This window comes from Martes martes, assembly GCF_963455335.1.
Source record: "Martes martes genome assembly, chromosome: 12".
Taxonomy (NCBI): Eukaryota; Metazoa; Chordata; class Mammalia; order Carnivora; family Mustelidae; genus Martes; species Martes martes.
In genome coordinates this window covers 13,859,438-13,887,268 of record NC_137900.1, presented here as the reverse complement: position 1 = coordinate 13,887,268, position 27,831 = coordinate 13,859,438, and the positions used below count along the sequence as shown (strand labels likewise).

At 38.8% G+C, this 27,831-nt stretch overlaps 1 protein-coding gene across 1 annotated transcript in view; it reads right to left on the bottom strand.

The window, feature by feature from the left end:
• The window catches only part of TMC1 (transmembrane channel like 1), a 206,495-nt gene that overhangs the window by 70,371 nt on the left and 108,293 nt on the right, over positions 1-27,831 (bottom strand). The window contains exons 9-11 of the mRNA XM_080820083.1: positions 21,299-21,427; positions 4,349-4,439; positions 2,543-2,624 (exon numbers count right to left, since the gene is read on the bottom strand). Coding sequence (XP_080676209.1) covers positions 2,543-2,624; positions 4,349-4,439; positions 21,299-21,427 — 302 coding nt within the window. The remainder of the gene's footprint in view (positions 1-2,542; positions 2,625-4,348; positions 4,440-21,298; positions 21,428-27,831) is intronic.

Genomic DNA, 27,831 nt, shown 5'->3' with positions numbered 1-27,831 from the left:
CATTTCTTTCCCAATTTCCATTTACTTAAGTTTCAAAGACCATCACAGATACCTGCCTCCCCATCTTCCGTAGGGTACTTTCTATGAGATGGCTGGTACAACCCAATCAACCCAATGACTTTACTAATACACTCTTAGAGAGGCTTCCCACTTGTCAACTACTACGATAGCCCAAAAGCATATGATGTACTGATGATTACCATTAAGATCATAATGCATTAAGCATCTTAGAGAAACTTAAGTACATAATTAAACAAATAACTCATTCAAAATAAACACATGAGAAAATGGGACACAATTCCCCAAATAAGATAATGATCAAGAAAATCTCTAACTGCTCATCCTGAGGCAGAAGGAAAAGTTTATAAAATCTTCCTTCAAGTAACAAACGAGTAAGCCCCATTGAGAAAAACCACAAGCTGTGGACTCAGAGAGACTTCCTGACTTCTCAGCTCCTCTGGTAACTAATTCTGGGACCTTGATTTAACTGCGACTTGAAAATAGGAAGCATAATGGGCACACTGCAGGCATGTTCGAGATTATATGAAGTGTTTGTAGGGTATCTAGGTGACATGTGAAGAGGGGTCGTTGTGGCCGTTGTTGGTGGAATAGAAAATAAGGATCAATTCTTCACAGTGAGGCAAAGCACTTTCTCCACAAAGGTGGAGAAATCAGGACAACCTTATCAAACCCAAAATTGCATACAGAAGAGAAAATAATCCGCCTCTGCTGGAGTTATCCAGCTGACTGTTCCAAATTTCCTGGAGGAAGAGTGGAGGAAGGAAGATAACTCAAAGTATAACTGAATGGCTCTCGATCTGTCTTTCCCTCAGTAACACACATGCTGGATGGTGGTCATACTGTCACTCATTCCTGTGTGAGCTTCCTGGCAAGAAAAATAAGTCCATTGGTTTCTATCCCACTCAAGATAAGCCGCTGCAACACAGGTGGGCAGGACAATATTATTGAGACAAGCTAGACAGTGGACCTTCCAAATAAATAATCTGCAAATATACATATTTTAATTCTCATTACTACAAATTTCTTGGGCTACATCCCATGACTATCAAGATTCAACCCTATCATCTCATAGATGAATAGACCGAGGCCCAGAGGGATTAAATGACTGCCTCAGAGTTGAACAGCAAAGCAAAGAACCAAATCCAGAGTTCTTTCCACACAAATTGTATCAAGACCTTAATGTTCCAAATGGCTTTCCGCTTCTCAATGCCTCTCAAGGTACCACATTTGAGCTGCACGCTTGAAACTTAAGCATTCCACAGTGTCTGTTCTTCCCTGGTGGGTCTAAATTCTTTTTCGCATTTCCTAGAATGGCAAACATTTGAAGGACATCTACTATTTAATTTTATTCAATGCATATTTATGAAAGTCAAGCAAATTTTAGGTCTGGTGATCCAAACCAAACCAAACCTCTGCTTTTGTAGTCTACCAGAAGAAGTAAACATAAAATAAAATGAAATGAAATTACATTTAAAAACTAAATTAAATATACAGTATTTTAGATAGCAAGTGTTAAGGAGGAAAATAAAGCAATGATGGGGCACAACAGCAATCTGTGGGAGGAAGTGCAATTAATTAGCTGATGCATTTTTAATTCATTGCCACCTGATAATGAGAGACAGAAGACTGAGGATAGGCACTCCTAAAACATGCCCAATCATGTCCATGAAATATCCATCAACTGTGTTATCTCCCTACGGAGCCTCCATTTTAATTATGCAATGCCACATTTAACCAGCAGGAAAACCTGCCTCCTGATCTGAAAAGTCAGGGAGGAAAATCACATCCTAGTCAAAACTCTTAGAAACCAAAATATGGCAAGATTATGCTCAGAACTGTTTGAGATATTATCCCTTTTTCTTTATATTCTTTACTCTTATTATATTCTTTTTGTATTTTATTTTTTTCTTTATAGGTTTAAAAATTTATTACATTTACAATTATTTTAACATTTTTACTTGCCTTATTCTAAGCCTAGAGCACTGTTCTAAATAGGCTTTTGATGGAGTATATTCTGTACCCTAGAAATACTGTATCAAATGAAGGCACAATATGACATTCACATAGCAAGTTCCTGGATGATGATTACTTATTCTACTTCAGATCTGAAAAGGAGGCTTTAAGATTTCTTCATTCTTTTTAGACATCGTTCATTTTGATTATTGTCTCTCACAAGAATATATATTTTCAATGTCATATTCATTGCCAATATAAAATTGCTGCCTTCCTGGTGATATATATGACTCAGTGTCATTGGACACAATAGACCTCCCTGTACAGAAGAGAAAAGGTCAGAATGAGAAAATTTTGGTCTACATAAAAAAGGAGAGCAGGGTCTCCAACGCTGTGACTGGTAAGTGCTTGCAAATTTTCACAGTAAACAAAGAAAATATACAAAATGGTTATTTTTGTTTGTTTGTTTTCTTGTTTTTAACCTTCCCAATAGTATAGAAACTGAGAAAGGCATCTGGTAAGTTTATGAAACAACCTTCCCATCTAATGAGATCTCATGAGCACTTACTTTCAATCGCCTTGATTTTATTTTCCCAAGGGACGCAGGCAGCTTTGAAGTTTTCAAAATCACGAAGAAATTTTGCCCATTTCTGAAAAGAAAGCCAAATACAACAGTAAAACCCAGCCTCTTGTTTGCCAAGAGGTTTATCCTTCGCCCCCAACCCAAAATATCACAAGACAATGAGCTTGGAAAGATTTCTCTGGTGCCACATAAGGCTTTTTGTAAAAAGGGAAAACAGTGCGTTTTACTTGCCTGCCTGATCCTCACCCACCCCCACACCAATTCAATTAAAACAACTTTGATGCATCCCCTGTTTTATAGCAAATAGGCTGAGACAGATCTGTGTATTCTGCTCAACAATAAGGGAGCAGGGACTGAGTTCGCACCTGGTATTAGGCGATCAGCAAATTGTATGTGTTTAATTAAATACTCATTCATTGCATGAAGAAATTGATAAAATATAAGTAAAACACAGCTCCTGCCTTGAAGGGCTGCTGGGTCTACTAGAGTAAGCGGAACATAAATGAGACTTCAACACACGATGTAAGTGTTAGGACATAGGACAATTTTTATTCTGGTACAAGTAGAGCAGCTAATTAAATGGAAAGGCATGGTATCACAGAAAAGGGAGGAAGAAAAAGATTCACAGTTTTTATAAAAGACCCTCATTCCATTTTATTCCACAATGTCGGGTCATCCATGGTCAAGAGGACCACAAGGACCACATGGAAGAATGGGAATGGGGTGCATAACTTCACGTAAGTGTGCATTATCCTGAGATAACATGTGAGATGGACAGGCATGTAGGCCCCAAATAACAGTATGAGACAATCCTGAAGTTCAAAAGATTGCCCCAACTAGAGACAACCCAAATGCCCATCTATGAGAGACTGGGTGAACAAATTGTGGTGCCTTCATATGATGGAATACAACACACTGATAAAAATGAACTAGAGTGGCCACAACATGAATGTATCTTATGAATATCACACTGCATCAAAGAAGGCAGAAACAAAAGTATAAGTATTATATGATTCTATTCATTTAAATAAGAACAGGCAAAATTAATCCCTGACATGTATCATAAATCTTTCTATCTCTATTTCCTATTTAAGATTTATGAATTTTATTCACAAAACCCCATTGTATGGAAATGCATTTAGCTTACAAGTGGGGTAACAATTGTAAAGGGGGAAATAATGCCTGCATACCTACTTTGCCTTGAGAATTAAATATGATAACTTAATTGAAGGATTCAGTTCAGTGCTTTGCATATAGTATATACTAAATAAATGTTAGTTTCTTATCTATCTTTTCCAAGAATCTGTTGATATTGGTATATCACTTACTTTTTTTCTCGTGTTCTATTCAATTTGTAGTTGATGTTCCTTATAGAGAAGAGCTATATGGCCTAAAACTTGTAGACATTTGAGAAAGAAACTTTCACCCAGAATCCCTTCACTACCAGGGAATAAAAATCAAAGGGGCACAGTCTTTGCCATTTAGGGATGAGAAAATCACACAAGTAAGTCTTCTGCCATAAATCAATGTTTCTCAGCTTACTTTTCATTTTAACTCCTTTAAGTAGTATTTTGGAGCTTTTTTATTTGTTTTCTGAATCACATCCTGCCCCAAATTTTATTACCATAGATATACTATGTATTTACTTTATGTGTGTACAAGCTTCGTACATAGAAAATGTAAGACATTTTCCCTCTCCCATAACAGAACCAATTTTCTCCCTCTTGGAATCAATATGGCTGCCACTGAGAATGCATGGCATCAACTAAACTGACTTGTGATAATGCTTACCTTGGCCATCATCATCTTAAATGCAAACCACCGCTTTCCTTTCCCTTTCCCAAGGGCTCCTTCATTTTCACTCACAAATTTTTTTGCTTCCCTGAGAAAATAAAACAAAGTAAGGGTAAAGGAGGGATAGTTGAGAATCATGGAAGAGAGGTAATGGACATTTCATTTTATTAGGTTTGCAGCCTTATTTCTTTTAGAACCTTAGCACATTAATTTAAGCTCTATTTCAAGCACAGAGCTTGTAATAGATGTTTAAGCTTTTTAATTCTGGCCAGGAAGAATAAGATATTTTAGGCTCACTTATTATTATTAATCAGCTGGAGTCATGAAAAAGCAAGGAATTTATGCTAAGTGTCAAAATAGAGAATGCTAGTTCTTTTCATTTCTACCACATATAAAATTGAATCCAAAGTTGACTTCAGATTCTGGCAGTCAGAATGTTTATTTTAAAACTCTTAAAAAAAAAAAAAACAAGTCAAAGAGTTTAGGACAAACTGACATAGAACACACTTTACAGACCTGGTGTTTAATCTCATAAAACCAGTTATGACTTGAAACAGAGCAATCAGCAAGTGGGGTTGAGGGTAGAAGTGAAAGGAAAGGAATACTTTGAGCTTCACAATCCAGAAGAGCCTCAAATATAAACCTTAACATTATTCCCAAATAGTTACACATTTATAGCAGTCACATTAGTGTGTGTGTGTGTGTGTGTGTGTGTGTGTGTGTGTGTGTGTGTAGAAAACCAGGAACTCGGCAAAATGGTTAATGTTAAATGTACTGCAGTTTCGTAACTTTGGTTGATTTTGCTATTGTGGTGTGTTTGACATGAGAAAAGAATTTTATGAACAGAGGTGGCCCAGGATTGTCTTGACCTTTTAGGGGCTGTAGAGGGCATCGTCCAGAAGAACCAAATCTGGACTGCCTTTCCACAGCTGCAACGTTGTCAGTTCAATGGTCCCTGGAATGTGTGATTTTACAAAGACCCTTCAACATAGGACTATAATTAAGCTTATTAACATACAAAGTAAATTTTGAAAAAATGAAGTCAGTGAAGGATTTTATTTTTGGTAAGGTGTTCCTTAGTGACAGTGCTAAACTCGTGATTTTATAACGCCCAGTGATCAGAACCCAACACACACCTGCTGACTTAGCCAGTAACTCCACAGTGGGGCCTCCTTACCCACCTGCGTCTCTGCACCCACCCATATTCTGCCATAAAAACACAAGGGCAATGGAGTAGATTCTCTTCGGTCATCAAACAGAACCCCCCAGTGAGTTCCTTGATGGCAGGGACAAGATCTTGTCCTTCTGTATCCCCCACAGCACCGACCACTACTTTGAGCAGAGGAGGAGCTTAATAAACCTAAACCTTTTGGAAGTGGAGCTGAGAGGCGTACTTGAGATACACACAGAGATGGGAGTAAACGATAATTGTATTTTCCACATTAATTAATGCTCTGAAGCAAAGTCCCTCCTAAACGCTGGGATTGTACCCTTCTACATGAGTCTTCCCAGAAACTTAATAGGACAGGGGGCCCTTGGGTGGGCTCAGTTGGTTGTGTCTGCCCTCGACTCAGGACATGATCCCAGAGTCCCAGGACAGAGCCCAGCGTCTAGCTCCCGGTTCGGAGAGGAGTCTGCTTCTCTCTTTGACCCTCCCCTCTTTCATGTGCTATCTCTCTCTCCCTCTCTCTCTCAAAAAAAAAATAAATAAATAAATAAAATATTTTTTTAAAAATGAAAAAATGGGAAAAAAAGAAGAGAAAAGAAAAGAAAGGAAAATAAAAAAGAAGAAAAGAAAACTTACTAGAGCAGACTCCTGGAAGTGGGAAGGGTTACTAGACTGGCCCTGACTTTTGACATCATCTCTGAGCTATGAAGATTAATTTGAAAATGGTTTCTAAAACATTCTACACATTCTAAAATGTTTAACGAAGCCATATCAAAAAATACAAACTGAGCTCTCATGGCTGGGTTTCCCCATCCATGCAATCAAGAAAACATATCCCATTTAAGCATTAACAATACTTTCTAGAAATGATATGGCAGGAGTGAGCATGGCAGCTACCTCACAGACATTTATACAATGTTGAACTAAACTAAACTTGACTCTAACTTGAATTCTGACCCATCTTCTGTGATTTGTCTCTGTGACCTTGCCTGTCTTTTGACCCCGTCTGTACACACATTCAGGAGGTTCCTGTTCCTCAGAAGAAACCATGCATGCCCAGGACTCACACGCATGAGCATAATCTGCACAGTTTCCCCCAGTTACTTCGTGGCCTTTAGCAGGTCAAGACTCCTCAACACACAAACTAGAGGGTGAGCGACGACTTCCCTGCTCGCCCAGTGGTAAGAAGAAGGGGAGATCGAAAGTGTGGAAGTGTTGGAGGGATTATGACAGAGTGGGTTTTCCTGGAACAGTTGGTTCAGAACGGAAATTCTGTTTTAACATGATTGATGCATTACAGAACAATTTAAGCATAATGTAAATTTTGTGTAAACTGTTGGCCACCACTTTATACCCATCTTTGTCATTGTGTCATTGATGACATTTCTGAGTATTATTCCCCTGGCCCCAGTTTTCCTAGGAGCCCTGTGGTTTTCATTGCCTTATTTTGTACATTGTGGTGGGTTTTAGGATCCCACACATGGTGTTATAGTGGAACTGACCATAATTCAATTATTTGGCATCAAAAATGTTGAAATTCGTACAACCAAGTATACACGGGCATCATCACATCACTCCATTCTAATAAACACATGTAAATAGAGAATCAAACATTCTTCCTAGTAGTAAAATCAAAATTTGTTTTTCAAATGTAAAGTGCCTACTTTATGGGCATATCTGCTACTCTGGGTACTTAGCAGATAATTTAAAAGATGCTCAGTTTGTTTTTTTAGAGTTAATCACTTTCTAGATGAGTGGCCAGTTAGAAAACATGACTGCTCTCAACAGCCATAAGTGTAAAGGTATAGCTATTCTACTTCCTATTTCTGACAAGATTTTTAATTTTGTGAACTGATGATTATATTATAGGATCATTAAACTAGCAAGATTTAAGAGAGAAAGGCAAATCAGGGTTATAACCAAATTACAATCACCACAAAATTAATCATAAAGTCATCTAATAATATCGAAACCTATTTACACGGCATTCATAAGGTTTTTGTCAGTTATTATAAATATGGTTTTCCTTGGGAGCAATCTAAACAAGGTTTTATCATTTGTTTCTTCAACTGACAAGTTTTCCTGATGCTAGGCATACTTTCCTATGCCTCTCCCAAGTACTAACCCACCCCACCCTCAACATACATATTCTGACATTGATTTTCAGATAAAAATCTGGACTTCGCTCAACTCCACGTAGTCTCAGGTAGAAATTTCTTCTCTGTCCTAATGCCTAACCCACCTCCTCAATTCTCCAAATAACCTTCCCCAAGTTTTATACCAGAAAGATCCCTGAAGAGTCATTCTAGCTCCTTCTGTTCCCCAGTGCCCACTCTTGCCAAAGTAAGTACAGGACTCAACTCATCAGAAGTCTAGGAGGTGATGTTAAAACAAAGCCAGGGGTTACGGGGTGGGAAGAAAGTAATTTTTTTTAGCAAGAACAGATTCTTGAACCTCCTTATAGGATGCTCTCGGGATATAACGTATATATTTTGCAGCTTGCTGGCCTACTAAGAAGGGACATTGCACAAGAAGAGATTTCTCTTAACACAATTTTCCAGGCTAACCTTTGTGATGAGTTGCATGATTTCAGGAAACAAGAAAAACAACGACGAGGACAACAACAAAAACCTAGTACCTCCTAATCCCATCCTCTCCAATAACAGATTTCTTAACCAGAAGACAACACCTTTCACTGTGCTATTAGGAATAAGATAAAAAAAGAAACTATCCGATATGGAGATGAGCACTGACAGATATTTATCACACTAATGTGCCCATTACAGATATCAGAATCCAAGAAAATAAAAGAGCAGAACCTCTGAAAACTAAAAAGCAAGAAAATGTCTATGCTTTTCCTAAAGGTAATTCATCTTCCTACCCATTTGTAGGTATCTAGATAATTTAAAGGGTTTTTGTTTTTTGTGTGTGTGTGTGTTTTTTTTTTGCGCAGATAAAATGAGTAAGATTTTGTGGATAAACTTTGAATATCCATTGGCTTCAAACCATCCAAATGTCTAACTGAAAAATGTGTGTCACTCCCTTGAATTGCATTCAACAAAAGCTGCCCGCCAAGTCTGTAATCCGGTCTCCAGGTCTTGGAGCTCCAGCCAGCCCTTGTACAGTACACACAGCTCCCTGCTCTGTAACCCCAGACCCAGGGATAAATAATTGAGTGAGATCTATTTAATGGCAATAATACCTGGCCTCATAATTCATTTATCAACCCCTTGTGTTGGTAATTAGAATAATAAGGTTTCATGGGCTTTCGAGAGTGCTTTCACAGTTAGCTGAAAGAGCACACTTTGGCCTAACTTACAAAATAGATAATTTACCCACAACACATGATACAGCCCTGATGACACAGGGGAGTCAGGACACGCTATGCTGTCTTTGACACATTCTCATCCCAGGAAACATGTTCCTTCTTTGGGTTAGGTTAAACTGACTCTATTTTCCTCTTGCTTTCAATTGGATAGTATGATTAGGCAACCAATGTATTGCTCAAGTAAAGGAAAGACATTTTGAAACTGGTCTTTAAGGCAACTGTAATCAAGACTTGTACTCATGAGCCCTTCCCGATAAAAGGGATCAGAAGAGCGAGAAGTCTTTTCTTAGTAAACACTGTTGTTTAAAAAAAAAAAAAAAAAAAAAAAAATTGACTAATTTAAATGGACTCCAAGTCAGAACTTTTACTGTTCCTAAAATAGCACTGAGTAATTGAAAGGAAGTTGCAGAGGTTGGAAGCTACTTTCATGCACAGAGATTGGAAATAAGGACTACAGGCCTCTTAGATAATAGAACTCCATAATTAGACTGGTAGCATTATTTAAAATCATCCTAATACTGGAAGCGATAATTCAAAACACCTGTTTTTTGTTGTTGTTTTTTTTTTAAAGGAGATGCTGGTGGCAGTGGTGGTAACGGTTGGATGCTCAGTTGTGTCATCTATGAAATGGAGATACTAATAGCTCTGTCATGGGGTTGTCCTGTGTTTTACGGGAAACAATGCATGCAGTACTTTAGTCATAACACATGTAACGTATCCATGGCAAACAGTAAGAGCACTATAAATAGGAACTGTTATTAATAGCAATAGTACTAATAGTACCCGAGTCTCCAAATTACAAAGTTGAGAAAAGACAAGGTATTTCCAGGCAAAACCACTCAGAAAGCCAGCCCATTGTCCATCAGATGATGAGATGCGCAAAGAGTGGGAACGGTTCTTGCCACTAAACAAGTGGGAGAGGATTCAGACACACATTTGAGACCCAATGTGAGGACCCTGGTGTCCAGCTTCAGAAGACCAAGTTATGCCTCGGCCTGAGAGGAGGCAGGGGTGAATTCTAGCCTGACACCTGCTCCAGCAGCACTGTGCTGCTCCAGAGAGCCCAGGTCAGCTGGGGTGTCTCTGTTGTAAGAGGCAAAAAGGGATCTCTGTCCCTTGAATACGACTACATTCTATTCAATTCTATGATCTGTGCCTTGTCAATGAGACATGGGTTTGAATCTTGGCTCTGTCACACACGAGCTGTCTGCTCTTGGGAGAGTTAAGGGACGTATGGATCTGAACTAAGCGTTCTCACCTGTAAAATGTGACGGGCAGCTAACATATGCTCAATGGTTGCCAACTACTGGCACTACTGATGCCCCTCATCCCATGGAATCACTACAAAATCCAGCAAGGTGGCAACTATGGTTATCCCCATCTCAGAGACGAGAAACAGGATTAATGACATCTGGGTCCAAGATTTCCCCAAGAGTAAGTGTCCCAGCGTGGCTGGGATTCCAGCTCAGGGCTCCCAGTTTCCCCAGAATAACATCATTATCTATCTCCTGTGATTGGCAAAAGGACACATAAAAGTAGGGAGGACATGGTACACTTAGGCATTTTTTTCTAAGCATGTATCGAGTGTGTTTATTCTTAGCAATGTGTTAAGTGCTTTGAAAGAAATAAAAGAAACGTGGATTCCTTTCTGAAGTTTAAACACCATTAAGAAAAATGAGATATAGGCCCATAAAACTGTCATAACAGTGTTCGACAGCTTTAAAGTGGAAAGGGAGAGGACACTGGAGGCCTGAGAGCTTGTTGAAGATATAGATCAGAGAAGAATTGAACCGAAGAGCTGACAGAATTCAAGTGGGCAGAGAAAGGCATTCTAGGCATCAGTTTGTAGGAATTTTTCTAACAAAGGAGATATTTCCACCATGGAGCACATGTGCAAGCTCATATTCTTAGATAGACTCACATTCATCTCTTCACCAGGCCACTGACAGGGCTTGGCAGACAGACCATGCTGATTTTGCTCCGCTCACGTTCATTTGAATCAAACACATGCAATAAATTCTGAATACCGTAAACAGATGGATTTACAAGTCATTGCCTCAGAGTGAGAGAGGCCATTCTGCTTTGGAAGACTGGGTAAAAAGATTCTGCACAATACCCGTGTGTTCATGTTTCTACCCTATGCTAAATATTTCTCAGTACTAGGGAATATGTTTTCAAAATGCTGTGTTGTGATATTTAGGAGTACTAAAAAAGAGCCTTAGTTTTCTGTTGGAACAGGGTGTTCTGCCTTTTGATCCATGTGTGGGCAAGACATTTCAAATGATGGCAGTTCAGCGAGTTCTGCAAATAATCAAGACTACCTAGTGAACCTGACTACTTGCCACATGGCAAACTTGGATCTGGAGGTCTGTCCTGAGCACTGGCAACAGAACTTAGGTGAGGTCACCAACAGAGGCTTCTACGCTCGTAAGTGAACTAGGTTTTCTACTCAGTTGACTTGAAGTTGTACTATTTCACTGTTTTTTTGCATAGCATCCTTCTAAGCTTTCCTAATGCTTGTGACCAAGCACTGGTCAAGAAACACTATAATAGTATATGCATAAAATGAAACACTAATTCATCCAGAGAGTCATGTCTCTATGTAGATATCCCAGTATGTATATATGAAATAACATAGACATATATATACATACACATATATATGTAAATTCATGCACGTATACTGTTAACGCATAACTAAGAGCTATTTGAAAGAAGTGCACTTAAAATTTCTAATTTTCAAGACTGTAGAAAGAAATTCTAGACACATTATATTGAATACGTAAAACTATTCCCCGGGGCACCTGGGTGGCTCAGTGGGTTGAGCCTCTGCCTTCGGCTCAGGTCATGGTCCCAGGGTCCTGGGATCGAGTCCCGCATAGGGCTCTCTGCTCAGCAGAGAACCTGCTTCCCCCCTCTCTCTGCCTGCCTCTCTACCTACTTGTGATCTCTCTCTGTCAAATAGATAAATAAAATCTTAAAAAAAAAAAAAAAAAACTATTCCCCTTCTTCCTCCCATTTAATTTTTCATGATATTCTAATATGATGTTCTCCAAACATTTACTGTAGTATATGCATTTTAATAAGGCTTAACCACTTTTATTCTATAGCAACAAGCTCATTTAAATCTCCTGAAGTAATACAAAACTTGCCATTCCTTGGTCATATACATAAAAATATCCTCAAAAATGCCTTCATGGGGCACCTGGGTGGCTCAGTTGGTTAAGCATCTACCTTCAGCTCAGGTCATGATCTTGGGGCCCTGGAATCAAGCTCCATGTGGTTGGGCTCCCCATTCAGCAGGGAGCTTGCTTTTCCCTTTCCCTCTGCTCCTCCCCCCATGTTTTCTCTCTCTTATAAATAAAAAAAAAAAATCTTTTTTATAAATGCCTTCATTATTCTATTATAAATCTGATAAGGTAAAGGATTACTTTCGGATTTCATACCTTACTCAAGATCTGGATGACAATTCCCCTAAACAAAAAAGGGACATTTCTCAAATTAATTGTATTCTGTGCTTATCATGTACACATTTGCTTTCCTTTCACTGTTAATGTATTATGTCAAACATATTTAAAAGAATTTTCTAGATAATTGTAAGTGGTAATTAGTGAATTTCTCTTCTTAATCACCTTTCAAAGATAACACATCTATGGATAGTCTAATAACAAGTTGTGAAAATTAGCTGTCACCAGTAGCTGACATTCTAAAGAATGCAAGTTAGGTAAATTGCTATTTATCAAAAATGGTTGGAGGGTAGGATATTCTGGCAACGTGGGAAAACTGATTCAGTGTATCTGAAGTTAAAAAGAAGAGGGTAACCACATTTTATCTATCAAGAAGAAAACTGTAGAACTTTCTTTTGTCTCATTACTTTTTATTATTATTATCTTATGGTATACCACAAAAAAAAATCCCTGTTTAGGGGCGCCTGGGTGGCTCAGTGGGTTAAAGCCTCTGTCTTCGGCTCGGGTCATGATCCCAGGGTCCTGGGATCGAGCCCCTCATCAGGCTCTCTGCTCGGCGGGGAGCCTGCTTCCTCCTCTCTCTGCCTGCCTCTCTGCCTACTTGTCATCTCTGTCAAATAAATAAATAAAATCTTTTTTAAAAATCCCTGTTTATTTCAAGTTTGAGATTATTCAAATTCTGGATAAGCAGATATTTGTGAAAGGTGGTAAGATTGATTGCCAAGAGTCTTGTGAGCAACCCTGAATATTAGCATATTTTAGGCCCATTTTCCAATGACCATTAATTACTCTTCCATCAAGCATCTGGGCAGAACCTCAGGCTGATTAAATGAGGGGATGCTTGGGATTTTGAGGATGGTATGAGAGGCATAAATGCCTTCACAACTCTCTAGAAGAGAGAGGAGCTAGAGCCCAATGGGCCACCTGAAAAGCTCACAAAACCAAGGTGAAGAATAGAACATCTCCAGGTAACTAGTAAAAACAGTACAGTGTAGATAGGAAAGATTCAATAAATCATGAAAGAGATAAAGAACTTTGGCAACCAAAAGCATATGTAACCCTAACGTTTCAGAGCTGACTTCCTTAGCAACTGAAAAAGTTTCAAATCTCAAGAAAAAAAAAATAATTTCTCAAGTGGTTCCTATTGGCATCCTTTAAGGGAGAATTTAAAAATGTTATTCAAAAAACATTATTAAAATTACCCGTGGTGATTCTTCTAACCACTCACAATAGCACAGCAATATTAACAGGCTAACTCCAAAAAGAAAGAATTGTCAGGAACACTGTTCTTGTTTAATAGAAAAGATTTTTTTCTTATGCAATGAAAATGATAAGAGAAGCAATTGGTACAGGTGAACTCAAATGTGCATGGTAAAGTCAGAAGAGATTTCAGATCCCAATCAAGCCTCGATTATTCTTTAATAAAAAAAATTTCCTCTTTAAGAGAAATAAGAATAAGGAATTTTTAAAGGAAAAAGAAAAGAAAAAAAGAGGTAAACAAAGTCAGACTTTTTAAAAAATCAGACACTTAAATATAGAGAACAAACTGGTGGTTGCCAGAGGGGCAGGGGATGGGGGTGGGCGAAATAGATAAAGGTGGTTAATTGAAGATGGCATCGTCCATCTCATACCTTATGGTCATCATCATCATCAGTAACTCATGATTTGGAAAAGAAGCTGGATTTCGGAGTGTGAATCCAAATTGTACAGCTGATTTGTTAAGCAAAAGCTTGTAAACTTTGTTAATTACTGGGTAACTATTAAAGGCCTTGAACATAGGGATGACATGTTCAAAGTGGTATTTAAAAAGAACACCCTGGTTATAAGGCATGAAAACTGTCTTAATATAGTAATATATTACTATATTATAATAATATAATATAATAATAATAATAACAATAGTAATATAGACTTGAATTCTGCTATGTAAGTTTGCTGAATTATTTGAGACCATTTCATTATGCTATGGTAATGGAGGAACTCATTAGAAGTAATAAGCATAAACAATAAGAAAGCTTTTGGCTCATATTATGCAGGTGAAACTCTATGCAGGCACACAGAGCCCGATACTCAGGTGGGCCCAGCGCCTACTTTAATGCTCTGTCATTGGTGTCTTGAAATTCTTAATAATTGAAATTCTGAACTATTTTTTAACAAAGGGCCTTGCATTTTCATTTTGTTCCAGATCCTGCAAACTATGTAGCTGGTTTGGCACACGGGATGTGTTAAGTATAGCTAATAAATAAACCTGTAGCATGTGACACAAAGGCATAATTAATAAGATGTGTTCCAATACAGATAATAAGTTAGTAACCTGTAATACACGCCAAAGACAGAAAACAGATGGAAAATATGATGAACAAATAAGAATATCATAGTTAGAAGTGGATGGAAAGACCAATTTATGATCCTGTCACTTTAGGACTGATTATCTGTCACCATTAAACTGACTACCCATCAGCGTCATCCAATGTTTCTGTTCTCCTCACGTGTGTTCTGCTCAAGAAAAGCAGCTACAACTTGTAGCATTTCAACAGGCTAATTAACAAGGTACTAATATACTCCAGCGTACTTGCTCTGTGTCATTCTGACAGAGCAAATGCCTATCACTGATCTATCATCTTCATTCCATGGGAGCCTTTGGGATATCTGTCCTCTTGTTTTGTTTTGTTTTTAAGAGGAAAGGGTGCACCTGCACCCTCAGGGGGTGCAGAGAGAGAGGGAGAGAGAGAGAGGGAAAGAGATTAAGCAGATTCCACACTCAGCACAGAGCCTGATGTGGGGCTTGATCTCACAATCGTGAAATCATGACCTAACCCAAGATCCAGAGTCGGACACTTAACCCACTGAGCCACCCAGGCGCCTCAGGACCTCAGTCCTCTTAACCACACCATCAGTAGAATGAGCCTAAGATTCTCTCTCTCCCTCTCCTCTGTCCCTCCCCACCCCCACTCACACACATATGCTCTCTCAAATAAATAAGTAAATAAATAATAAGTTAAATCAAATTTAAATAAAAAAGAAATATTGGATATCAATGTTACATTTTGATCAACAAAATTCAGATATACTGATTTCAATAGTCTCCATTCTTTGGGTGAGAAAATCAGCATACGTAAGGCACCTATGAAGTGTAAGAACTGAAAGCCACCGCTTTGGTTGATTATTGGTTCAAAAGAATCCCAAATGGTTGAAGGGTGTGTTAGTAGGTGTGTACACATGATTAAAGGTCTTCTCGTGTGGAAGTATTCATTCCTTCATAACGACAGATGAAGGAAAGGCCTTTGTGAAACAAAGAAGAAATCATGATTCTTACCTATAAAAATCTCAAGCTCCAAGGAAACTTGAGAGGAATGGATGGGAGCCAGGGGGCTAGTTTTCCCAGATGGCTCTGGCAAAGGAAATCAACTCCGGTCTATTCTTACTGTCCTAGAAATACATTCGTTCCCCCGACTGAAAAAAATACAATAAAATCAAAAACAAAACAAACAAAAAGAATGCTGGGGGCGAAGGAAGATTGAATAAAGAAGAATATTACCTTAATGACTAGCTGACCATTAAAAGCACATGTTTAAATGTAAGTGAAATCCTAAGAATTACTTTCTTGGCTTTACTGAATATTCCATTAATAAATCACCAGGTCAAGTCAGCCAATGGACAACTCCCAGAAGCATTGGGTCAGGGTGCCACAAAGATAAGAAATTAAAGCAGTTAGTATAATAGCTAAGTAAGATGGCTGTTATCAAAATAAATAAATTTAAGATGGCTTCTACCCAAGAGCCATTTCCATGCGAAAGTATACTGGAGTATTCCCATTCCCTACTTTGCAGACTTAACGAAATTTGAGAAGTGCTCCCTCCCCAAAATCAGCTTCTTTAAATATCCAGGTAAGTGAGGGTTTTTAATTATTTCTTATCTAATGGGCACAGAAGCATTTTTTTTTTTCTTCAATCAGATGCTTTACACACAAGTGCATTGTGTGGAAGAAGGAAACTGTGAAGTCTCCGCTCAAAGCTCGTGGTGTGGCAAGCACCACTCTTAAACTCTGCCTCCCTTTCCCTGAAGGGATTTCACCGAACCACTGGAACTCTGAGGAAAGCAGTTTGAAAACTACCGGCCGCAATTCAATCCCTTCATTGTATAAATAAATACATGACGCTCAGAGAGGTGAGATTTGAGGAAGAGCTTAGTGTGGAGTCCATGTCTCTTAATTTTCAATCCCTCACCTACCCTACTGGAACAGAATAAAATGGTTGCTTGTTCAGGTTTACTCAGGGAGGTTTTAAATCTACCACGTAGAATGTTCTGCTATAGTTAGGTTCGAGTTTCAGGAGGAGTAATAAGCAGACCTGTTATTTCCATCCAGGTGTTTTCTATCACCTGTGGTGGTTGCTACCAGGTTAGCTCAGCGACAGACTATAGGGCGGAAAGATCTAGTCAACCAACTTCTGAGTGAAACACATCAACTTAAAAACAGATTATGCCTAAAAATCCTCGCTGTTGGGTATTTTTGCAGTTAGTTCCTAATAAAAAAGAGAAACTGACTTTCAAATATTTGGAAAATAGACCACTATTTCCCTTCCCCTGTCCCATACCCTCAACATGTTCTCACCCATTCGATAAACAGTTTATGGAGCAGGACATTCTGTTTAATGAGGTTTTCTGTTTCTCAGAATCAAAAGATGGTGGCCCTCAATCCTGACTGACTGTCTATCAAGGACTTTTTTTTTTTTCTAAGATTTTATTTATTTATTTGAGAGAGAGTGAAAGAGAGCATGAGACGGGAGAAGGTCAGAGGAAAATCAGACTCCACATGAAGCTGGGAGCCTGATGCAGGACTCAATCCCAGGACCCTGGGATCATGACCCGGGCCAAAGGCAGTCACTTAACCAACTGAGCCACCCAGGCACCCTATCAAGGACTTTTAAAGCAGAAAACAAAAATATGCATATTGTAGTCCGGGCCAGATACACCTGCCCCTCCCTCCCCCTCCCCGAGATTATCCCTCAACAGGTTTAAGCCACATGAATGTACGAAACTGCGCTAACGCACAGGAAAGTAGACTAAAAAACACGGTTCCACAGCGACAGTGAAAAAGATGTGGCTTCTCTTCAGGCCAGTAAAGCAAATGCCGCTGCCTTGAAAATGCTGAGCTCTACTTCCTGAGCCATGTTGGAGAGTTCTTCGGGATTAACAATCCATTTTTAGGGCTTCTTGCCTATGTACTAACTGCTTATTTTAACTGTCATTTGGCCTCAGCTCTGAAGATGCTCACGTTGCCAGGGGTGGACCCTCTTTCAGAATGTGGGAACTACCCCCGAGCCCCGCGCCCGCCCCCTCGCCCGCCCCCCTCGCCCCACAGCATCCTCTGCTACTATGTCTGATGCTTTCCTCTAAAAGACATCTCAAAAGCCTGACCCTCTGTTAAATCTGTGTTAGAAGTTTCACCAGTTTTTCAGAGTCCAGAGCCAGATGGAAAGCCTTGGAACCTCAACACAGATCCAAGCCTGTGATCAAAGTATCTGCTCTGGTTATACTGAACCCCTCGCCTTGCACTCCATTTACTTAGCGAGGACTGATGACTGGAGGTAAATTCTGGAAATAACATTACCCTCAGAAACGTTCTCTAGGAGTTAGATGTCCCCAAAAGAGATAAAGGGTAGGCGAGAAAAACTACCTGACCTCCATGCTGGGGTGGAGAAACCTTTACGTTTACATATTGTAAAGCATCGATCGCTCGCTCTAATCACAAGATTGAAATCCATAAGGGAGAAGCTCAATACAACATTCAGAAACCCACAGAGGGAGGCAGCCGGGCCCTATAGTGCCAACAGTTTCATCACAGAGGCTGAAATCAAGGGAGTCCGGCCGACCGTGACCACCAGCTGCGCAGAGAACTGCAAAGCCACAAAGCAGGACCCACTTCTGGCCACGGAGAATCGTTCCAAGACAGTGAGCGTGACTGACAGGTGAGCAGGCAGAGCTGAGTCTTCTCTGGGCCTGCATCTGTGCTTCTATTCTGCAAGCTGGCTTTGAATCTGACGTTTGGAATCACTGTCTTGGTAACGTGCCTAACTTACTCCCTAGCTGCACAGGTAGGAGGCAGCAGACTGGAAAGCATACAAGGTTTAACCAAGTAGCATGAGCAGGTGACATGAATGGTTTGAGACTGTGCACACTGAAAAGTGAATACCCTTTTTGTAGGGGCAACAATTGCCAAGTCCCAGCCACTACTTCCCTGTAAAAATTCCCCACTTTTTCAGCAGAAGCTAGATGTCTGGACTTTTTTTTTTTTTTTTTTTTTTTTTAAATATAGGCTCCACACCCAGCATGGAGCCCAATGTGGGGCTTGAACTCATGACCCTGAGATCAAGACCTGAGCTGAGATCAAGAGTCAGACGCTAAACCAACTGAGCCACCCAAGCACTGCTGGATTTTTTTTAATGTGAAATCTCCTACTTTCCAGTGTTTGACAATAAAGAAAAACTGTTATAAAAAAATATACATATATAGCCCCAAATGGTTAAAATGGTAAATTTTGTATAATATATATGAATGAAAAGTGAAAAAATTATAAAATAAAAAGAAACAAAAAGCATGTGGTCTGAATAAAGACCCAACATTCAGATCTACGACCTGGACTGAGCTACAGACTCCCCATTTTCAGTCTCTGTCCTAACAACAGGGCCTGGTATTCCCTCGCCGCCTTCCCAATCCCTCTGTCTCCCCTCTTCCAAAAATGGGTTCATTTCTGGAACTCAGCTCAAGGCCCCAGGTCCTGGAATCCGCCACAGGATTACCCTGGGTACATTTGGAAGATGTGAAAGTAGTTTGGCCCCAGATTCTGCCAAATTGTCAAGATGCTCTGTTCTTTGTTGGCAAGTCAAAATTGGTTGCCCATCTAGACTGCTACCAATGTGTCACCATCCCCCAGTGTTCCCGAGGTTGTCCCTGGCTTGGTCTGCTTCCACCCAGCCCAGCCTGTCTCACACTCTCTCCATCAGGAGAGATGGAGAAGAGTGTGACACTGGTCACACTGCAGGGGACCAGGCATCACTGACTCTGTCCTGAGAGGAAATAATAATTACAACTTGTGCTTCCCGGCAATGTGCTATGCTCTGGTGCCGTGCTAAGTGTTTTATGTAAATTATCTCACTTTATGATGCCAATAACCCTGTAAATTAGCATAATTTCATAAGGAACCTGAATGGCAGAGAGCTACACAACTCATTCAAATTTGCACAGCTATTAAGTGGAAGGTCTGAGATTCAAACGGAACTCAGAAGCCCCTTCCTGCTCCACTGTCCTATATGGGAAAATAGAGAGAAGGGAGAGTGGGGGGTACTTCTGTGCCTTCTGCAGGTGGAAAGGGAAGATCCACTCTTTGGCATTCCTACTCAATTTCACCCCACGCTGAAAGTTCACAGTATCGCCGCTTTCCAATTTGACAGCGTTCCACACACAGTTACCTGTGGTTTCCAGTTCGGGGGGATTTTATGGCCAGTGATATTTCAAAATATATTTCGGAAGCAATAAGGTGGTTGTCAAACTCGTATTTTGCCAAGTAAGGGCACTTTTAGCCCTAGCATTTAGCATCACTACCACTTCATTGAATGAAAACTATTTTAACAGACACACGCACACACATACCCACACACATGCATATGCACACACACATGCACACACGTGACTAGCTCCATGGAACCAGGCACCCTGCTTGGCTTTGCCTTCATTCATGGCTGTGTGTCCAATGCACATGGAGTTCCCAGCCTACAACCATGGTGTTCTAGAAGTTTTCTGGGAATACCATTGTTTGGAACTTGGAAAACCACACCCCACAAAACAAAACAATGCCATTAAAAATGATGGCTAGGTTCCCATTTCACAGGATAGATCTAGAATATCTTGTTTTATTTTAGATATGAGGTAACTGAGGCCCAGAAGCTTAACAATGTCCTTAAATAACATATACTCTTTTGCAAAGCTAAGATTAGAAGTGAATTATCCTCACAGCTCCTTCAGTTCTTTTTTCATCACCAAAGACAATAATACTATACTATAATATTTAACATTATTAGTTCAATAGGCCAGTGGAGAGACAGCTTTGGAAATTTACCACCATTTACAAAAATGGTTCTGGAAAAACGCCATCAGTAGCACAATGGGAAGATATAAACATGCTTGTTATCACAGACGCGTTCCCTCGTAGTCATACCTCACCTCCCCAACAACCTTGGCAAGGAAATAAGAGTATGATCCTCAGAAGTGATCAGAAGTGATTCTGCTCCCATCCCTCAGAGAGAGAGAATCATTTGTCTTTTCACACAGGAAGTTGGCAAATCCATGTGCCTCTGAGTGTGTCTGTACTCTCATCAACACCCAACGGAAGACTGAAATTGGGTCACTGACATGTCACCATGGAATAGCTATTAGCATAATCCTTAACTGGAATCCTGTGTACTGTTCTGTTGGCTTAATATCCTCCCTGTGCTTTAAGGAGAGCCGTCACCTGATTATATCATTTGAGGCTGGGACCCTGCAGAGAAACATGAATGTGCAAGCCACACAAACGTGTAAAAGTCAAATATATTATCTCTTCCAGAGAGAGAGGAATGAATATATGAAACTGAAGAAAGTCTCAGTTCAAGGAACAAAGGACTAAGAGTGACCAGAGGTTATAAGAATCTAAACAATGGATTTGTTCATTTTTTTAAAAATATGATCATTAGCTCAGCCTCTCTAATGATGTTACATATATATGCACGTAGGTACATATATATATGACATGTTCACACACGACATGTAGCAGATATAGTATGCTGTATACGTGTCCATGACCATGAACATTATATACAATAATGAGTATTCTATATATATGATATTGTATAAAGTACTAGGTATAAAATATAGGTAATACTCAAAAGAGGATTTAGGAGATCAGCAATCAGGGAAAGTGTGTCTAATTATGAAAAGTGACATCATACTTGAGAACTTCAATTTTCTTCTCCATTTTCCAAGGCTTGCATTTGACAGTAGCAATCATTTGTCTCTTCTCATCTAACTCTGCCTTCAATCTTTCCAATTCCTCTTCATCAATTTCTTCTTCTTCTTCCCTTTAAGAGGGGAAAAAAAAATTAAGTTCTGCTTGATTTCCAAACTTAAAGAAGACTGCTATCAGATACTCAGTCAATGGGAATCAGCTCGGCTGTACATAGAGGACACTGAGATTCGGAAGTGTTAGGGCTTGTATCTGTGTGAACGCTGATATAGAATTTCCAGAATTATTATGTCTTTAAACAATAGTGTTTACATTCTGAAGTCCTGAAACTGTTTCACGTCCACAGCCTCAAAGTCTCTGGACCAAAAAAAAAAACCGTGTTAGATTAGTTTCAGATCTATCAACATATTTTCCTCTCGTCTTTGTTCCCTCGTACATTTTCCCCAACCGAGTCTACATTTCATTGAAAAACGTTCCTTTTCGATAAGGATAGTACATTAGAGGTGAAGATGTCTTTGAAGTGCCCTTACAAATTTGTTAGCCATGTCTCAAGAGAAGGAGAAAAATTGAACTAGGGGAAAATAAAAAATCTATTTCTCAAAGGTAACTTAATCTGTTAATTAAATTCAAAACTTCAGTTGATAAAATTCAACTTGAAGTATATTTGGTGGAAGCAAATCCTTTGAAGAGACCTTCAAAGGAATTTAGTTTCTCACTGAGCAAATGAGATGTATCTTTTCTCTTCTATATTCTTGGGACGGCAAAAAGACTATGTGGTTCAGAATTAACAAAACAAAACAAAACAATCTAAACATGATTTTAAATCGAGGAATGTAACGCCCTATTGTCATGATCGATTGTTTTAGCGATAGATTGGTTTATTTATTAAGTTATTGTCACTCAACTTCAAACTCTCCCTTCTGTAGTTAATATTGTGATGCTGGGGCTGGGACTCTGAGGGACCCTTCTGTTTGTGGCTGGCTCAATGGTAGACCACCAAAAGAAGATACTAAGAAGGGACTTAGGCTGAACCTAGGCTTTCCTTTGGCTTCTTGGGGTGGCAGATCCTCCTTACTAATGCCTCTTCACCCAACAAACTGAGGGGCCTTCCCACAGCCACAGCAGAATCTAGTTTGCCAACTTTTCCAACACTCTCACAGAACCAGCTTCACCACCAGCCCCACAGAGACCAGACGCCTTCAGCATCAGCCCTCCTCAGTGCTTCCAGCCCCTGGCATCCGTCTTCTACGCTTCTAAGTTTAAATTTCAACCCCTTTCCGCCATTCCACCAGCCTTTGGAGAGTAGCTGCTTCCCATACTTGCTGTCACCATGGTACGTAAGTGTTCCTTGCCACCGTTCCGGTAACCCAGTTAACAATTATTTATACTAACTCAACAGTTCTCTAAGTAAATATTTTCTGTTCAATTAATTGCTGAAGGTTCTTTCTCCAAACTAAACCCTGACTGACAAAGAAACTGTAATCTGACTCAACATTAGTCAGAAACATACTTTGCTGTTCACTCTACTTGTCCTGACTCCACACAGTAGGACTACGGCAGAGCTGCCTTTGGAAAGTTCCAGCTGAGGCATAGGAAGACAGAGCCATAATCTTAGGGCCCACTGTACAAAATGACTTTGCCTCTTCCTTTCTTTCCCACCAACCCAGCTTTTAATCATGTCATGAAATAAAAACTCATCTTAATTTTCTAAAGTAACACTTCCTGTTGACAGTTTGTGTTTTCGACCGATTCAGATATTTGGTTTAGAACAGTAATTCATGGTAAGGGAACTATGAAGAACACTCTAAAATACAACTCTGATTGCTATTAGGTTGTTTCCCTTTAAATTATTTTATGTTTAGTATATAAAATCTTATGGTGCTATACAACTATGACATAAAATACCTCAGGACATTTTTGCAACATCTATATTCACAACTGTTTGCTTAATTTGCCCATCAGAATAATAATGTGTGTGCTGGTTGATCATAAGAGAAAGACATATACTTCAGTAAAAATGATTGTTTTGTCAAATCACTATGTCGTACACCTGAAACTAATGTAACATTGTCTGTCAATTACACTTCAGTTGAAAGAAAAGATTGTTTTATTAAGATGACTCAAATAATTTTCCTATGTAGACATAGACTAAACCTAGATTATACAGATAACTGTTTCATTGAAACCTGTATGGAAACCATCCAAAGGAAAAGAAAATATGTCAAGAAACTATTATGAATGGATTCAATTAGAAAAAGAAAAAAAAAACAGAAAAATTTAAGATTGCTTGATATTTTAAGCAGTTGCTTGATATTTTAAGTCTTTAATTTGCCCATCCTTCCAAAAAAACTCACAATACTGTTGACCCTAGAAAAACAAGGGTCCTGGGTACACTGACCACTATGCAGTTGAAAATTCATATATAATTTTAGACTCTCCCAAAACTTAACTATTAATAGCCTACTATTGACCTAAAGTCTTACTTACTGATGACACAGTCAATTAATACATATTTTGTAGGTTTCATGTATTACATATTGTATTTTTACAATACAGTAGGCTAAAGAAAGTGATAGAAAATCATAAGGAAGAGAAAATACATTTACAGTACTATACTGTATTTATTAAAAATAATCCATGTTAGGCAAGAATCTGCAATGGGAAAAACCAGTCTCTTCAACAAATGATGCTGGGGAAACTGGACAGCTTCATGAAAAAGAATGAAACCGGATGACTTTCTTATACAATACATAAAAATAAGCTCAAAATGGATTAAGGACCTAGATGTGAGGCTGGAAACCATAAAAATCCTAAAAGAGAGCACAGGCAGTAATTTCCCTGACATCAGCTGTAGCAACATTTTCTAGCTATGTCTCCTGAGGCAAGGGAAACAAAAGCAAAAATAAACTATTGAGACTACATCAAAATAAAAACCCTCTGCACAGCAAAGGAAACAATCAACAAAACTAAAAGACAACCTATAGAATGGGAGAAGATATTTGCAAATGACATAATCTCATTAAGGCTTAGCATTTGAAATATAAAAAGAACTTACATAACTCAACACCAAAAAAAAAAAAAATCCAATTTTTTAAAAAGTGGGCAGAAGACATGAAAAGACATTTCTCCAAAGACATACACACACATGAAAAGATGTTCAACATCACCAGTCATCAGGGAAATGTAAATCAAAACCACAGTGAGATATCACCTCACACCTGTCAGAATGGCTAAAATCAACAACACAAGAAACAAGTGTTGGTGAGGATGTGGAGAAAAATGAACTCTTGTGCACTGCTGGTGGGAATGCAAACTAGTGCAGCCACTGTGGAAAACAGTATGGAGGTTCCTCAAAAAATTAAAAATAGAACTACCATATGATCTGATAACTCACCCCTGGGTATTTACTCAAAGAATATGAAAACACTAATTTGAAAAGATATAGCACCCCAATGTTTATTGCAGCATCATTTACAATGGCCGAATTATGAAAGCAGCCCAAGTATCCACAGATAGATGAATGGATAAAGAAGATGTAGTACACTGGAATGTTACTGAACAATATCTGAAAAAAAAAAAAAAAAAAAGGAATGAAATCTTGCCATCTGCAGCAACATGGATGGATCTAGAGTGTAATGCTAAGTAAAATAAGTCAGAGAAAGAAAAATACCATATGACTTCATTCCTATGTGGACTTAAGAACCATAACGAATGAAACCATAAAGAAAAAAAAGAGACCAAAAACAGATCCTTAACTCTAGAGAACAAAGTGGTGGTCACCAGAGGGCGGGTGGGTAGGGAGATGGGGGAAATAGGGAATGGGGATAAAAGACCACACTCGTCATGATGAGCACTGAGTCATGCACAGAGTAGGCCAATCACTATGGTGTACACCTGAAACTAATATAACACTGTATATTAACGATAGTGCAATTAGAGTTTTTTTTAAAAAGGAAAAAACAGTCCATGTGTATGTGGACCCATGCAGTTCAAAAGCATGTTAAGGGTCAACTGTATCTACATGTAAGTATCTTAAAGCTTTATATTCATGAATTCCCATTAAGAATCGTATCTAAAACAGTATCTCATTTAACCCAGAGACATCAAAAGATTTTTTTAAATGATCTATTAGGTATGTGGGTTTACCATATAATTACAGCTTATTTCTTTACATGCCAATTTCCAGAAGCCATATAATGGAAATCTTCCTAACACTAATTATATGCTTTCCTGCTATCTCAAATCCAGTACTTTATGTGTTTAACCCCTTCTATGATTCCTTAAAACATGCAAAATCTCTTCGATAACCCCCTTTTCTGATTATCCATATATATCACCCATACAACAAAGAGTTTTGTCTCCTCTAAGACTCCGAACAACTTCGTCCTTCTTCTCTGGCACATTTATACTGTCTTACTTCACAGTAATTTGTGTCTAAGTGGCCCCCTCCCTTGCTCTATTATGAACTGCTAGAGAATACAGTGAATTGCATATTCACACCCATGTCTTCCAAAGAAATTAGCTTCCACAGCAGTGGAGCTGGGTAAATACTAATTACATAAATGTTTATATACAGTCTTTCTGGATGACAGGGTTATCATCATAAATCCAGGGCTCAAAGTCCACTAAAATAGAATACTGTCCTCCAAGATTAGTATGGTATGGAAAGATAAGAATAAATCCTTACACTAAATAACCCCAGATGGGTATATTTTTAAAGTCTTTGTTGTTAATTGCTCCGGACAGATAATGTTGTGCTACCAGATATAGTTGTTTCCTGAGTTATCTTCAGATAGGCAGGTAATGAAAATATTACTTTCACCAGTATATAAGGGAACAGCTTTTCCAGGAATCACTCAAAGAAAAAGTGCTAATCATGTTAAAAGAATATCATATAGATATGCTTCATCTTCAAAAATGTAGGGCTAATCTGTGCAAGAATGGCTTTCTATGTTAAGTTTGATTTATTTAAACAACAGTTGTTAGGGGGGAAAAAAGGCATAATGTGTTGAATTGCTCACTGCTATGAGCATATTTCTTATTCACTTAAAACTGGGTCAGGAAAAGCCTGTCATATTATTAGAAATCCTCCAAAATGTATAACGAGGCAGAGTTTTTTAGCTGTCTCCAAAGATAGTTAGCATTACAACCTTGGTTTTAGTTGGCTTCAAATGTTTTGTCAGTACAGGGGAAATTCCCTGAGGTGTTTCTCTTGAACGCTTAAGTTTAAAAAGACCATAAATCAATTAATCTAAATAAATGTGCCCTGATTTGCCTACAAATCTTTTTTCAAAATATATTTGCTGATACATTTTCTTAAAAAAACAAACAAAAAAACTTATTTTCAAAATGATCAACAGAAAATGAGTTCTCAGTCATCACAAATAATTTATGATACTATTTAGATTAGTTGCCCAAGTTATAACACTATTTATATGACTGAAAAACCTTTGAAGACAAAGTTTACTTTAGCCAAATTTGGCCGTGTGGAGAAGTGAAGAGGACAGGTGACAAGGGTGCTTGTGGGATTCTCAGAAAGAGGATGAGAGTGGTACCTGCTAAGGGCAGACACTGTCACTGAGACAATGTTCCCTCAGGCACTAGGGAAGACTCAGTTGATTCTATGATCCTATTTCTAGGGGGGTTTGAGCAGTTCTCATGAGATCCTTAAGCACACCAAGAGAGCACAGAAATTTTCACCCAACTCACCCATCTCCAGAGGGAGATTTAAAAATCGCAATCAACAAAAATATGATGAAGAACTAGGCAGGGTTATTCCTATACTTTAAAAGGAACCATCATCTATCAATGCTAAGCTTCTCTACTTACCAAAATTGTCACACAATTGTATTTAATTACAATGATTTATGTAAAGGAAAAGCTAGTTGTTAGATACTCATGTGTCACTTGGGGAGGACATCTTAGAAAGTTCCTCTCCATCCAAAGTCCTCGCTCACAGTGTTTTGGAGGAGATCCCCTCACCCCGTGGTGGCTCCCATGGCCCTACTACCCAGGGAACGACAGAGTAGCTGTTCTCATAAAGCCTTTCCCAGGGGTCTAGGTTTTCTATTATTCGATGTGTGTCACATGCACACTTTTCTTACTGGCCTGCCATCTGCAAATTTCCAGAAAGCCAAGACTCGAAAATCATTTAATACATTATTAATATATTATTTTATACAAAGTCAGCACTCAGTGAAGTGTCTGCCTGGTGGAAATGATGTATGTACGGTTGTGACAAAAAGGAAAGGACAACACCAATACTCTGTTAACATGGGCCAGCACACTTTTTCTTTTCTGTAAAAAAACAGATACTTAATATTATTAGGCTTTGAGAGCCACATGCGGCTCTATCCCTTATTTGTCTTTGGTTTTTGTTCTTGGTTGGTTTTTGTTTTTATTTTTTATCTTTTTTAAATCAACAACACTTTAAAATTGTAAGAAACCACTCTTTGTTGTTGGGCTGGAATTAGCCATATTTTGCCAAACATTGCTCTATAAGGTAAAGTGATTTGGGCT